Here is a 12,147-nt window from a genome sequence, read left to right on the forward strand (position 1 = left end):
CACTCCTGCTTCCTTCCCCTCCCTTCCCCTCCCTCAAACCCTGTTGACCCCAAGGGTTTCCCTTAATAAACATCCTACTCACTAAGCTCCATCTAGGGCAGCTGCCCAGGAATCCAGCCTGAAACAGTTACCATGTAATTTTATAACGTTTCTTTCTTTCTCCAGATAACTGGAGGGTGACTAATATGTATAATCTCCTTCTTGAACAATTAGGTGATTACCTTAAATTGAATCTGAATAAATATATACTCTAAATATGTAAGCTAAGCAGACACATTTAAATTCATAGTCATGGAATTTAATGCAATTATGTTAACATCAGAAGGAAAAAAGCTTTAGTAAAGAGGCAAAAAAAAAAAAAAAAGGAAAAGAGAACACCTACTGCGTTATCACCTCCCTACCTGCCAAGCACTCTAAAGTTACATCATTTTTCAAACAATTTAGCTTCTATTTTCAACCATGCTAGGAAACCACTTTACACATATCAAAAGTGTGAAAAAAAAGTATATATATGTATGTGTACCTACAAATAAAAGTGAAATAATCATTCACTTTTTAGTAAGAAGAAAATACTATTAAACTTGTCTTTGAAAACTAGCTCAACCGTAAACCTAGAAATTGGCCTGGAGGTGGAGGAGAGGACAATACAGAATGCGCTCGTGGCTTCGTGAGATTTTGAGTGGACTCCTCAGCTTAGCAGCAATTTAATACTTCAAAAGCCTCTAAATATTTCAGTAAAAGAACCCAGATGAGGAGTTAGAAAGATCCCAGGACTTAAAAGGAGAGGTTCATGGGCTTCCCTGGTGGCGCAGTAGTTGAGAGTCCGCCTGCCGATGTAGGAGACACGGGTTCATGCCCCAGTCCGGGAAGATCCCACACGCTGCAGAGCGGCTGGGCCCGTGAGCCCTGGCCACTAAGCCTGCGCGTCCGGAACCTGTGCTCCGCAACGGGAGAGGCCACAGCAGTGAGAGGCCCGCGTACCGCAAAAAAAAAGAGAGGTTCACAGAATTGTGTAATTTCACTATCTTTTCTACCACTTAACTCTTCTACCCATTGTAACCTGGTATCTGGTATTGTCTTGAATTATTCCATGAAAAATTCTGTAACTGAAGTCACCAATGACATCCATGTTGTTAATCCAAGGGACATTTTTAGTCTTTCTCTTAGTTAAACACTCTGCTCAACAATATATGACTCTGGACACACTCTCCTCCATGGCTCTCAGGTCTTCCCAGTGGATTTTCTCTTTCTTCTCTCTCCACTGTAGGCTTATTCTCCTCCTTCCAACCATGAACTATCAGATGCCCTCAAGGCCCAGGCCCGAGTCGTCTTCTCTCCTCACTCTATGCTGTCCTGCAGAAAGTGTTTCTCCATCTCCTGGTTTGTTTTTATTTAAAATATCTCCATCCTGCTCATTAAAATCACTTGTTGGGCTATGAAAATATATCAGTGCCTGGGACACATAGACAGAAATTCAGATTTAATTGGTCTGGGCTGGGACCCAGGTCTTAATATTAACCAAGTTCCTAGGTTGATTCTAAACAGCAGAAGGAGTTGAGAATCCCTGGCTTTAGGAATCTCATCCATGCCCGCTACTGAAATTACCATCATTTGCCAGTAACACCTAAATTTATAACTTCCATATAAATATCAGAATTTCAGGCCCATATATATCTCAACTCACCAAGAGTATACTCTTAAATATTTCAAAGTTACTGCAAATGCAAATGTTCACAATTGAAAACTGAATTACTGCTCTTGCCTTTTCAACCATATACTTGAAAATTGGTCCCTCTTCCGGTGCTTCTTATCTCAGTGAGTGACATGACCAACAACACAGCTATTAAAGCCAGAAACCCAGGCATCATCTTATAAACCTCCCTCTTGTTCCCATTTCCAAGATCCAGTATATTATCCAGTTCTTTCTGTTTTATCTTCCAAAGACATTTTTCCCCCTCTACTCCTACCACTTCTGTCTAAATCCAAGCAACTATCATCTCTTACCTGACCAAGGTAATGCCATCCTAATGGGTCTCCTCCAATCCATTCTCCATATTTCCAGTGATCTTTTTACTAAGCAAATGTCACCTAGTGATGTGGAAACCTTCAATGGCTTTTCATTGTACTTAGAATAACTCATAAATGTGGCCCACTGGGCCCTGCATGTCTGGCTCCAATCTTGTCCTCCATGACACCCCCCATAACTTTCTCAGCTACACCCACCCTGACTTTTCGGTTCATAGCACATGCCATGCTGTCTCTTGTCATAGAGTCTTTGAACATGCTGTTCCCTCTAGAACCCATCCCTCCTCTTTTCACCTAGTTAACTTTCATTCATTCTTCAGCACTTAGCCATCACTTCCTCAGAGAAGACTTCCCTCAGTGCCCAATAAGGAAAACTTGTCCCATTTATATTTATAGCATCATGCACCTCTCCTTCATTTGAAAATAATACATTAATTTGTGTAGATCATTTTGATTAATTTTTTTTTTTTTTTGCGGTACGCGGGCCTCTCACTGCTGTGGCCTCTCCCATTGCGGAGCACAGGCTCCGGACACGCAGGCTCAGCGGCCATGGCTCACGGGACCAGCCGCACCGCAGCATGTGGGATCTTCCCGGACCGGGGCACGAACCCGTGTCCCCTGCATCGGCAGGCGGACTCTCAATCACTGCACCACCAGGGAAGTCCCATTTTGATTAATTTGCATGCATCTCTTATATCACTAGATTATTTGCTTCATGGAGGCAAAGCGGAGGTTTGTTTTTACACAAAGTATCTCTCCAGCACCTTAGCACAGACATGGCTTTTCATGCAGGAATGAGTTCCTAATCAATTTTCTCATCTGTTAAGTGGCGATAATTCCTGCCTTACGCATCTCACAGTACCACTATCAGATCAAACTGTTCTTTGAATACTGCAAAGTGTCATAAGACTATTCCATTATTTATGATGACACTGCACAAATGAAACCATTAAATAGAAGTTCATGAAATAAAATTTCACCTACTTAACAAAATCTCTAATCTATATTCCTTGTAAAATTCCATTTAAAGGTACTCACACACTTGGGTTTAATGCTTCTGTTATAAATCTGGCCACCAAGGAGTAATAATCAAGTCCAGCATATAACTGGTTGAAAAATCTTGGATGGTCTGTAAATTGAAACAGAATATCAATCTACACAGCAGTAAAAAAGAAAGAAAACTATCGACAGAATAACATAAGTGGATCCTTCAGACAATGTAAGCAGCTGGATACAAGGAGTATACAATGCATGATTCCACTTATATGACGTTCAATATGGGGCAAAGCTGATCTGTGGAGACAGAGATTAGAATCCTGGGTACCTTTGGCAAGGAGATATTGATTAGGAAGGGGCTTGAGGGAGCCTCTGGAGTCCCAGGAATGGTGTATATCTTGCTCTGGGTGATGGTCACTTACACGCAGATATGTACAAATTCACTGAGCTGAGCACCTGAGGTTTTCCACTTTCCTGAATGTAAATTATACCTCAATTAAAAAAAAGCATTTAAAATATTGTCATGTACAAGGGAAACAAATGTTGAAGACCCATTTCATAGCCCTGTCTACTGAACAATATGTTTCTAAGCAGAACTTGAGTACTCTTTTGAGAGCTTTGCTTTACCTGTTTCTTTTTAAATACAACCCAGACCCAAACCAGAACCTTGAGAGATGGATTATTTGAGCAGTTTGTCCACATATCAAAGCCTGCTGCTACCTTTACCTTCTAAAAATATCGATGTTAATTTCCCTAATTTAAACACATTTCACTCACCAACAGGGTTCACTTCAGGCTCCTGGCAGTGAGTGGCCTTTTAATTTTTCAGATTGGGCCATTTTTTATAGTGCAACTGGCATCGTGTTGATGGAGTACGACGTGACTCATCATGCAGCTTACATAAACTTTCTGATTCAATGCACTTCAAAGGCAGTTGCCTTTAAGGCTCGAAAAACTTCAGTTCCAACTTTCTATTTTTTTCCCTCCTATAAAAGGTCTCATAAAGGTTCTTGGCTTTACACAGTGTGAATATTCACACCAAACCCCCGGCTAACGGCTGGCTTGACATTCTCAATCATAGGAAGCCCAGTGTGACAAAGAATAAAGAGGCAGGAGGCCTATTTCTAAATTTGGGTATTTGGGAATCATTTTAGTTAGTGACCTCTCATTGCAACTCACCACATTTAGTTTTGGGGTTTTTTTCTCTTGAAACCAGTTCAATGAAAAACAAAAGTCTCAGAAGAAAATGTCTTTTCGTATAAAACGTGGCAAACTTCCTCTATTCTGGCAAAGAAAACCAGACATCGCTACAAGTAATTTTAATAAGATTTTTTTTTAGTTCCGCGTTAATTTATGATTGATTTCCATGGTAACTTTATGGAAAGTATCCAGTAAACTGAAAAATCTACTGCATTAAATGTCATTCTACACTTCCGACATGCACTGTAATAATGAGATATGTATCTCTGCTTTTGAAATGCTAACTGGTTTTTTGATATATACACCAGACTTTCCCAAGGGAATATAAACCAATTATTTTTAGCCAGGATTGTATTATGTTCTTTCCACCAAATTTAGTTCGGTGTCAGAACTCACAAGGCATAATGTCTGTATGGTCTTAAGCACTAGATTACCTTTATATCACACTGAGAAATGCATATTTTGGAAAGTTATTCTTCTACTTCTGACACTTATTCACTGGGTATACAGGATATTAACAGTCAATTGGAATAGGACTTAAGCACAAGACAAATATCATGTTATTGTATTTACAAAAGATCACAGTGGTTAAGCATTATTGTGAAACTATCAGAGCAAAAACTCCCCATGCATTCATTTTCTTATACCTTCCGAAAGGTTTTTATCTTTTGATCCTGCTAGATTTGATCAAATAATTTGGTACTTGCCAACTGCCAAGAGTACTTTACAAATAAATCTATCCCTGTTTATAGTAAAGACACCCTCTTGAACATTTTGGGGGGCCATATTCTGGGTGATCAAGATTTAAAATCCCTTAACAACTTCTAAAATCAAAATACTGTTTATCAGTTTGGACCAACAAAAGAAATGATAAGTAGCAGTCATGATACTGCTACTTATCAGGAGGATGAGGATTGCTGAAGAGGAGATAATATTTACATATGACCACTAACCATCAGTTTTTCTATCAACCTACCTTTGGCCTTGACAAATCTATTTTACGGATTAGATGGACCATTGTCAAAACATCAGAACCACTATTTTTGATCCAGCTTTCTCATCCCATAAACAGTGCCCTAGTCGCCTTTACTGTGAGGTAAATACAGGCTTAAGAAAATGGAAGAACGTGTTAGAGGCACGGATCAAGGGAGTCAGTGAAGTTCTTACTGGTCTTGACGCTGTAGCGTATGACGTCCTGGCAGAGTTCCAACAGCCGGTGGTGTGGCTCTCCTGTGTCCCTCAGCTCCAAGTCGAGGAGCTGTTTCAGCTGTTCAGGGGGCCGCCACTCACAGACCTAGAGATTCGGCAATGGCACAGTTAACTGGGCACCTGCTAGAGCCAGGTGTGGAGAGGATGTCAGAAGCGTGGCCCCTACCCTTGTGAAGCTTCCAGACAAGTGAGAGAGAGAGAGATTTAACCTGCAGCCATAGTTCCCTGTGACCAGAGCTATGATGGTAAAGCAGATGTTGTTGGAACAAAGGAAGGACCCCATCTTACATTTGGGAAGATGTCCTGGAGGAACTGACATCTAAGTTGTGACATAAAATAAGAGTGGGATGAACCAAGCAAAGATTAAGGGATGGGGTCATGCAAGGGGCCCTCTAGGTGGGAGGAACAGCACAGGCAAAGCTGAGATATAAGGGCACCCACAGCCCTTCTGAAGAGTGAAGTCCGTTGGTGTGGCTTGAACACAGAGCCTGGGGGAGGGAGGGAGAAGTGAAGCTTGGCTCCCGGCATAACTCCTAACTTGTCTCTCTGCTTGTCCCCTGGCCCCATACAATCTACTCTCAACCAGGCAGCCAGAATCCAGAATGCTCCTCTTGTATATGAGCCACAGTCACCCCTCCGCTCAAACACCTCTGATGGCTCCTCATTCTTTCAAAGTAAAAGCCTACGTCCTTATAATGACCTAAAACGATCCTGTACAACCTCCTTTCCTGGTGGCACTGCTTTCCTCCCAGCTGACTCTGCTCCCACAACCTGGCCTCCTTTCTGTTTCTTAAAAGACCGGGCACATTCTCACCTTTGGGTCTTTGCCCTCAGCCTGGAATGACCCCCTCTCCAAATATCCTCATCACTAACTTCCTCACTTCATCCAAAACCCTTCTCAAACGTCACTTTCTCAATGACAGCAATCCTGAGTCCTTATTTAAAATCCCAGGCTGCACATTACCCCATCTCTAGCAATTCCCCCCAACTGTTTCTTCTTTTCCTTCTTCCATAGCACCTGTCACCTTCCAGTGTGCTGCGTAATTCATTTATGATATCCTACACAATCTCCATGAGAGCAGACATATCAGTCACTTTGCTCACCGATCCCAAGTAACTAACATGGCCTGCCATAACAAGAGGTTATCAACAAAGATGTGTTGAATGAATGAATGAATGAAGAGATAAACAAGGCTCAGATTGTGACAGGCTTTGTGTGGCATGTTACAGAGTTTGAACATGGCTCTAGAAAAACTGTTATGTTTTGGACAGGGGGATTATATGATCATATTTGTGTTTTAGACAATAGCTTTGGTTGCTATATGGAGATTCCAAATAAAATTGGAAATAAGAGGTTACTCTAATAAGCCAGGCAAGAGAAGGTAGTAGTCTGGATGAAGCTAGCTGCTTTGGGAATGAAGCATATCTGGAGATTTTGAAAATGCACCATCAACAGAACTGAGAAAGCGGTAGCACATCAAGGATGAGGGAGAGCAATGAGCCAAAGGCCATCCTGAGGTTTCCAGCTTGCACACGGGTTGATGGTGGATGGGGTGGGGTGGGGATGATGATTTGGGGGCACATTTAGTCCAAGGCACCTTCAGGACACCCAAAAGGGGTGTAGCAGTTGGACTGAAGCTCTTGTAGAAGATCAGGAACAGAGTTCCAGGCATCCATTATAATATGACACAGGTGACACAGCTCAGAGGGAACCTACAGGAAGAGGGGAAGGTGCAGGGTCTCACCTGGGCGGTGCCAACGCATGAGAAATGGTCAAAGGGAGAGGAGCTCAGTTGTGAGTTGGAGGACAAGCCAGGGAGGCAGGGAGAATCCCAGGAGAGTTTTGTGCTACTAAACAAAGGAAGAAGGATGCTTGAAGGAGGAGACGGTCATCACTGTCAAATCCTGCTGAGAAGCCGACTTAGACAAAGCCTGAGAAGTGCTCCTGTGATTTATCGACAAGGAGGTGTCCTTGGCAAGAGCATTTGACTAAGGGAGGTGGGAGTGGAGGCCAGATTGTGTGAAGTGAGGATGTAGGAGGTGAGGAAGTAGAGGGAGGGGGGCAGTGTTGACAATCTTTAAAAAGTTTCGCTGTGGAGGGGAGGAGAGAGACAGGGGGGCCTCCAGGGAATAAAGACCAGCATGTGGGAGGCTGGGGAAAGCAAGAGGAAATACCAAGTCATGCGAGAGGTATGAAATCAAACTCTCAGCTTAGAACCAAAATGGGCAGAAGTAAATCAAATGGGCTGAGCCCATCAAAAGGAAGGACTATGGGTTCATGTAACGTGGATGAATCTCCAGCACATTTTGCTGAGAGAAAATAGCAAGACTCCAAAGGCTACTTGTGATATGATTCCATCTACCTTACCTTCGGAAAAGGCAAAAACCACAAGGACAAAAACAAAAAACAAAAAACCCACAGATCAGTGATTACCAGGGGCTAGAGGTGAGGGGAGCGGTTGACTATGGAGGGGCACGGGGAAATAAGGGGGGTGATGGACCTTAATCTGTATCTTAATTCTGTTCATGGTTACAAGACTTGTCAAAACTCATAGAACTGCACACCAAAAGGAATACATTTGACTGAATGTAAATTACAGCCCAATTAAAAAACAAACAAACAAACAAACAAACAAACAAAAAGTGGCTGATAAAAAGTGTCTATCAAAGAGGGTGCTAGTAATAATCATCTATGTGTGGGGACCCATCCTATCCTCAGGTCACCTTTGAAAGGGGACTTGTTGAATCTCTGACCAAGTAGGCTAAGTCAGCAGCATAAAATCCTCACCTCCCTCTCCCAACCTCAACATAACTTTCAAGCCAGCTTCATATGGATGCATGTCTACTATACTGCAATGGGCTTGGGGTTGCTTAATGGACAACTTAGGGTCTTAAGCCTACCCTTCTCATCCTACCTCCCATTAGGGCCCTGTATGAGCCCTTCTTTCTAGATGAAGGGTCCTCTTAGTGTATTAAATACCTTATCCTATTACAACTCTCTCTCTATCATTTACCTCCCGCTTTCTTCAACACACCTGTGCTGACTTCTCTCTGTCCATCAAAACCTTACTTCACCTTCAGACTCTGCATCAAAGTTCAAGGTGCCCACTCCTCAGTGAAATCCCCAAACTCTGCCCAAATCACGCAGCATTTATCACATTCTTATTGGGATCCCCTGTTCTCTATCCCAACAAAAACTTGTTCTCCCAATGAGATTAAAATTCTGTTCAAAGCTGAACCTTTTTCTTACTTTTCTTAATATCCCCCAGGCCCAAATGTAATGCTTTACCCTTAGCTAACACTCAGTTAATATTTAATGACTGAATAAAGGCCGATATAAACAAAGTTCCAGGGGAGTAGTTTACTCCAAAGTAAAGCAGGTCCAAAATATTCCCCAAGTACAAAGAAGACAGGAAAATATGCAATTATAAGTACATATCAGGAAACACTTCCAGTGACTTTGCCTTGAATTTAACCATTCCAAGATCATGGGTCATTTCTATTTTCCTATTAGTTTTCCCGAACGCATGTTACCAAAAATTCAGCATACCACTTCACATTCAAAATTATTTTTTTAAATGACATTTATTTCTCCTGATAAAATTGAAATGAAAATCTCTCCCTCCATTTCCTGATAATCTGATTCCAGTATGAAAGGTGATCAATGTGAGAGAGGTTAATTTTGAGATTTTAAGAGACGTATGGAGGAATCATTAAAAGCACAAACTCTGGGCTTCCCTGGTGGCGCAGTGGTTGAGAGTCTGCCTGCTGATGCAGGGGACACGGGCTCTTGCCCCGGTCCGGGAAGACCCCACATGCCACGGAGCGGCTGGGCCCGTGAGCCATGGCTGCTGAGCCTGCGCGTCCGGAGCCTGTGCTCCGCAATGGGAGAGGCCACAGCAGTGAGAGGCCCGAGTACCGCAAAAAAAAAAAAAAAGCACAAACTCTGAAGCCAGCCTACCTGGAGTTTAGTATCAGCTCTGAGACTTGCTAGCATGTACTTTGGGGCAACGTACTTGACCTCTTGTGCCACATTTTTTCCCTTGTCTCTAAAATGGAGTTAATAAATAGCACCTGCATCTTAGGGGTCTTTAATGATTAACTACACAAACACATGGATTAAATACACAAATGCGTATGGAATAGTTCTTAGAATATCACCTGGCACGTAGTAAGTACTGTTAAGAATAGATGTTATTAGTGGTAATTCCAATATCAATTTGCATCTGAATTTGGGTCTGAATTTGAAACCTAGAACCAGTCATTGGTACCAGTCAGAAGTCAGACTTCACAACCCAAGATTTCTAGTCTGAGCTCAGACAAGGTCCTGGTAAAGACCCTCAGATAAATTTTTAAACTTTTCACACTTTTTCTACCTTCTGCTTGGTTTTCCCTAGTAACATAAAGAATATGCGCAAGAAAATGGAAAGCAGAGTGTGCTTTGGAGAGTGTAGAAAGCAGATCATTGGGTGGTTTATAACCTATATTGTTATCTGGGGTGAAAGCTTCATCCTGTGCTTCACAGCCTTACCTGGTTAAACTCTGGGTCTCAGCCAATTTCCTGACACATGCTGGGTGGCAAAGTAAAAGTCAACCCTCCCAGGAAAACAGAGACTGGGTGGGGTTCTGGAGGCGGGGATGGGGTGGGGAGTAGATACAAACTTTGGTATCTGGGCATCCCCTTGAAACAAAGGTATAGAGGAAATGAAAGCATGATTCCCATTTCCCTTACGTCTAGCCAGCCAGGTTTGGTTAAAACCTATCTTTCGCATTCTTAGCGTTCCTTATAGGTTTTTATATTTACCTTCTCATTGATGTCTGTAGCCTTCAAAACCACCTCTTCCATTATTAGTCTACAGGCCTCTTCGACAAATTTTTCTCCTGCTTTTGCATCTGTTGTGGGGCCATTCAGTATGACTCCATCCACGAAAACAGTGTTCTTCCTGCTGGGAACCATCTCTTGTGGATCGATATCTCCTGGAAGCACACAATCAAACCATGTTTGAGAGATAATCTAATTCGAGCACAGAACAAAACACAGGGGAAATGGCTCACCGTCCCACCTTCAAAGGGCATACCTTCTTTTAATACATTTGAGGCATTGAAGCTGACAGCTTCTTATGGTGCCCAATGGCATGACAGAGTTAAAGAAAGAAAGTTCCATTTTCCATTCCTGCAGCATCTTGTTTAGCATCAGGGAGCGTGGAGGAGCTCAAGCAACATAAATTCAACCCATTTTACTCACTCATACAAACATCTTTCAGACACATGTACAAAAAGATCTTTGTAAACACAAGCCCATGTCTAGTTCGTGGGCACACACTCTCTTGTAATTTAAGGATGACCATACCTTTCCTTTTCATAAGTCATTCCTAAAGAAGAAGAAGTAATGTCAACATGCCTTTTCTCTTAACTTTACGTTTTAAGCCTGTGATTAAATGCCCTTCTGCCTTGTCTATGAAACCCCTCGTTAAACCCACTCGGCCATTTCCTACTGAGAGAAGGAGAAAAGAATGTGAGCAGTGTCGCAATTCCTGTAAACCCGTATTTATAACACCTTTAAACTTTTCAAACTTGCAATTTAGGCAGAAGGATGGAGCAGGACATTTTCAGGACTGGACAGTTGCCAGTCAGTGACTAAAGGTTAAAAGTCAACATGGAAATCTATATCTGAGAATAAAGGTTACTGCCTACCCAAAATAGCCCTCCTCCAAAATAATTCTGGCAACTTAATCCAGATATTCAACCAATATCTGCCTCAAGCTCTGACTCGACTGTGTTCTCTTTTTCTGATCACTATCCCTTTCCTCCTTATAATGTATATGTTCACTGAGTTGTGGAAATTTACAGAAACAATTTTTAAAAGTATTTTTCAGCACCTCAGCTAGCACAGCACCTCACTTATTCTTTGTAAATACACCTTAAATATGCTGATGGTCTGTATTTCAAACATTTTTATACTTATTGAGGGTTCTAACTGTATTAACAGTTATTATACCCTGGAGCCCATCTTCTCCTCGCAGTTAAATGTTTGGTACAATTCCGTGGTTTCCTAAACCCTTTAATTCTATGACTGGCAAACTCAAATGGTGTCCACGAAGACAGATAAAAATGTCACCAGAAGATTCCCCAATTTGAGAAAGATAGAATCTGTAGCAAAGGATCGATCTTTTATCCTCACACCCAAGGGTAAACCATTCAGAGCTCCCACGATGAATTTCAGTTCCATCCTTCACTTTCACTTATGTTTCACTTGAAAAGATGTATTTGACTTGGTTTAGGACAAATGGTGAAGCCCTGGAGTTGAGCTTTTGGATGGAAATGCTCTACACCTAAAGGCACTTTCCTCCCCCCAAATTTTAGGTCGTAAAAATAAATTGGAAAAGAGGGCAATTATTCAGGGAACCCTGGTTATGTAAGTGGGCAGTGCTATTATTAAGCACATGGAAAAAGTTCAATTTTTTTCTAACCTCATTAGTAGGATTTCAGGTTTTTATTGCCCAGGGAATAGCAACCACTCTGTAGGCCTCTCAGAGTTTCCCTCTCTCTCTCTCTCTCTCTCTCTCTCTCTCTAACACACACACACACACAAATGTCAAACACCCACTTGAAACCAGAATAGCAGAGAAATTGAAATTAAAATTGTCTGTTTCTCCACAGCCATCAATTACAGAAATCGCCTATAATTCAAACAATTATATAGGAGAAAATACTACT

The 12,147-nt window shown here is 41.9% G+C and overlaps 1 protein-coding gene across 3 annotated transcripts in view; it reads right to left on the minus strand.

Moving 5' to 3' along the window:
- Positions 1 to 12,147, minus strand: part of GADL1 (glutamate decarboxylase like 1) — a 261,431-nt gene that overhangs the window by 137,598 nt on the left and 111,686 nt on the right. For 2 of the 3 annotated variants that reach the window (XM_067753583.1, XM_067753582.1), the window contains 3 exons: positions 10,235 to 10,407; positions 5,389 to 5,515; positions 3,064 to 3,154 (listed from right to left, as the gene is read on the minus strand). In XM_067753583.1, the coding sequence (XP_067609684.1) occupies positions 3,064 to 3,154; positions 5,389 to 5,515; positions 10,235 to 10,387 (371 nt within the window). In that variant the 5' untranslated portion in view covers positions 10,388 to 10,407. Of the gene's footprint in view, positions 1 to 3,063; positions 3,155 to 3,349; positions 3,486 to 5,388; positions 5,516 to 10,234; positions 10,408 to 12,147 lie in introns of those variants that run through there. The other variant, XM_067753584.1, reaches the window with a different exon arrangement.

The sequence above is a fragment of the Pseudorca crassidens genome, chromosome 10 (genome assembly GCF_039906515.1).
Source record: "Pseudorca crassidens isolate mPseCra1 chromosome 10, mPseCra1.hap1, whole genome shotgun sequence".
NCBI classification, from domain to species: Eukaryota; Metazoa; Chordata; class Mammalia; order Artiodactyla; family Delphinidae; genus Pseudorca; species Pseudorca crassidens.